The sequence below is a fragment of the Buceros rhinoceros genome, unplaced genomic scaffold (assembly GCF_000710305.1).
Source record: "Buceros rhinoceros silvestris isolate BGI_N320 unplaced genomic scaffold, ASM71030v1 scaffold4645, whole genome shotgun sequence".
NCBI lineage: Eukaryota > Metazoa > Chordata > Aves > Bucerotiformes > Bucerotidae > Buceros > Buceros rhinoceros.
Genome location: NW_010412136.1, coordinates 12225 through 15698, shown reverse-complemented (window position 1 = coordinate 15698; position 3474 = coordinate 12225). Strand labels below are relative to the sequence as shown.

The 3474-nt window shown below is 40.8% G+C and overlaps 1 protein-coding gene across 1 annotated transcript; it reads left to right on the top strand.

Moving 5' to 3' along the window:
- Nucleotides 1–1317: 1317 nt before the first annotated feature.
- RMI1 (RecQ mediated genome instability 1) lies at nt 1318–3206 on the top strand. Its single transcript, XM_010136255.1, has one exon. The coding sequence runs from the start codon at nt 1323–1325 to the stop codon at nt 3204–3206; it is 1884 nt and encodes a 627-aa protein (XP_010134557.1). The 5' UTR covers nt 1318–1322.
- Nucleotides 3207–3474: the final 268 nt, after the last annotated feature.

The window sequence follows — 3474 nt, the reverse complement described above, 5'->3', positions numbered from 1 at the left end:
GGTGTATCAAACACAGCACAACAGCCAGTCACTAGAGGTGATTATCCCACTGCGCTTAGTGATGGTGTGGTGCGAACCTTGAAAATTGTGTTTAGTTCTGGGCCCCACAGTTTAGACAGGGTGTGGAGGTCCTTGAATGTGTCCAGCTGGAGGAAGGGCTGGGGGGCATGTCCTGTGAGGAGCGGCTGAGGACTCTCGGTTTGTCTAACATGGAGAAAAGGAGGCTGAGAGGTGACCTCACTGCTCCCTACAGCTTCCTGAGGAGGGGAGATGGAGAGGGAGGTGCCGATCTCTTCTCTGTGGGATTTGATGATAGGGTGCATGGGAATGGTTTAAAGATGCACCAGGGAAGGATAGACTGGACGTGAGGAAGCATTTCTTCACTGAGAGGGTGGTCAAACACTGAAACAGGCTTCCTAGAGAGGTGGTTGATGCCCCAAGCCTGTCAGCGTTTAAGAAACATTTGGATAACATGCTTAATAATATGCTTTGACTTCTGTTCAGCCCTGAATTGGTCAAGCAGTTGGACTAGATGATCATTGTAGATTCCTTTGAGTTGGAAATTCTATTCTATTCTATTCCTCATGTGCATGGCTACTTCCTGAACTAACAAGAAGCTAGAGCTTATTACCACTGATGTTCCTGAGATGATGACTGCTAAGACTTGATGCTGTTGTAGCCAAACTCTGGGCTGGGTGTGTAGATAACAGCAATGTTTCAATTGTTTAAGACAAGTGCTAACAGATATCAGCTTGATTCAGTTTTAGATGGGGTCTCTTACTTCTGTTCCTGACAGCACTGACAAAATGAGAGAATAATTTTTCAGGTCAATTTCTAAAGTAAACCAGGTGTTAACAGCAGCACCCACAGAAATAAAACCAAAAAAAATAGAGGACATGTATATAACAATCTTATTTCTGTGGGCGTGTGTTTGGTTTTTTTCTCACTCACTTTCCATCCATAACAAAAGGATTTCAGTTATATGTTTCTAATTAAATCAGCAGAAGAGAAGTCACTGAGCAGGGTTGCTTGTAGAAGACTCCATACTTTCCTGATACTCCTCATGAGTAAACTGCACATACTTTTTATGCTGATTGAGACTTTAAATATTGGGAATGCATGTTTATTTTTAGTATCTGTAGAACTGGTTTTTAAATTTAAATTGCTTCTGAGTTGTCAGAACAGTAGAACTTTGAACTGACATTCAATAATATATATAATACTAGCAAGAGGCTTTTTGTAACTTTAGCTGTTGTCAGAAAAGTAAATACGTCTTTTTTGGGTTTTGTTCTAGGGCTCTCACTGTCTTAACTTAAAAGAAAATGTCTACATCTAACACTGCAGCAAGAGTGGAAGCTTGGCTTTCATCCACATGGCATGTTAAGGTTCCTTTGACGTGGCTGGAAGCATGTATTAGTTGGATCCAGGAAGAAAATAGCGGTAGCAACTTAAGTCAAGCTCAGATGAACAGGCAGGTATTTGAGCAATGGCTTCTTACCGATCTAAGAGATTTGGAATATCCCATTTTGCCTGACTGCATCTTAGATGCGCCCAAAGGAGAGTTGTCAGGCTTCTACTCCATACAGATTGATTCACTGGTTGATGTTAGCCAGCCAGCATATTCCCAGTTACAGAAGCTTAGAGGGAAAAATACTGTAAATGAAGAAGTAACAGCCAGTACTCAGGCATTCCAGAAGCCTTGGGAAGCAAAGCCTACTCGAATGCTGATGCTGCAGCTAACTGATGGGATACATCAAATTCAGGGCATGGAGTATCAGCCAGTGCCTGTCCTCTGCAATAATCTTCCTCCTGGAACAAAAATCACAATACAGGGTAATATTGCTTATCGTCTCGGAATCCTTCTGCTTAAACCAGAAAATGTAAAACTCTTGGGGGGTGAAGTAGATGCTCTTCTGGAGGAGTATTCTCAGGAAAGAGTCCTTGCTAGGTTAATTGGAGAAACTGAAAACCCTAATTCTGTTGGACAAGCTGGTCACAACCAAATAATTTCAAGGCCTGTGAATGAATTGGAACAAAATCCAGGCCCTTCGGATGAAGAGCTTTTAGCCAGTCTTGATGAAAATACTGAATTTACTTTAGACAATGAAGCATCTTTAGAAAGCGGATACTGCAGTAGAAGTAACAATTTTAGTACAACCTCAAGTTCACTGAATGCACGCAACGGAAATGTTTTGCTACAGGAACCTGGAAGTCCTTTGGCTCATTCAGATGAACAAGTTTCACCTCCCATAGAGCATGTTGATGGCTTTTTAAATGACTTTCCTTTAGAAGATGACTTTATTCTGGAAGAAGAGATGCAAAGAGAGCTGGAAGAGCTGCCGCCAGTGGTCACAAACAGCAACGTAGGTTTAATTACTGAGAGACTTCCACATACCTCTAGAAGCTCCTGCAATTCCTCTTTAAATGGCACTTGCGATAAAGGTGATGCAGATGAAAGAGAGAAAACTGCAGAAGCTACCAGCAAGCAAAGGACCTTTGGCAGAACACTATTTGATACACATGGAAATAGTATGAGTGGTTTCTTCCAGGATAAGAGTGTACCTCAGACACATAGTTCTCCAAATTTTTCTTTGGAAAATCCTCCTGAAGAAAGGCAGAATGATACAGACCTAGATGATAGCAGGTGTAAATCCCAGCAGACTTGTGACAGCAGGCTGTTAAACAGTGATGCTCTGTTGTCCTCAAAAACAGATCCAGAAGCAGATGAGCAGAAGCATGATTCACAGATCTTTCCTTGCAGAGCAGTAGAGGCACATTTAGATTTAGATTCTCCACCTTTCACATATATTTCCCTTCTCCTTGCGAAAAAACCGGAAGCTGTTACAATTGTGAAAGTGAAGTGTTTTATTGTTACTCTCACCGGAAACCTCACAAGCAGCAATGGGTGCTGGGGTATAAAGGCTAAAATTTCAGATGGTTCAGCTTATCTTGAGGTAGATTTTGCTGATGATATTCTAACAAGTTTGATTGGCTTTTCAGTGCCTGAAATGAATAGGCTGAAAAAGGATCCATCTTCACATCTGAAGCTTAAGGATGGTTTAGAGAAATGTCAAAAACAACTGATAGATCTCTGTTGTGTGATGACTATCGTATTTAATCCACTTCAGTCTAAAGCCACTGTATTAATTCTTCAGGATGCTGATGCAAGGCATCTAGAACAATTGAAGAAACGCTTGAATAAATAACGTGTGCAAATTGCAGTCTGTATATCAAGAAGTCTGCAGTCTGTATATCATGATTTCCCCCAAAGGACTGTTGAAAGTTAAATTTTAAAGTTAAGAGGTATGTCTTTTATCAAGAAAAATAATGGGAAGGTGAGAGGAGAAGACTTGGAGTGAAACTTAGCAAAACTTGTTTCTTATGGTGATGATATTGAAATAAACTTTCAAGTGCTTCTGTCTTGATTTAAAATACTCATGTCTTTTTCATTCTGCAAAATCCTCCGTGTCCTTG

What these genes read in the sequence shown, in the direction of transcription:
- RMI1 (XM_010136255.1), top strand. Translation starts at nt 1,323, where the DNA reads ATGTCTACATCTAACACTGCAGCAAGAGTGGAAGCTTGGCTTTCATCC.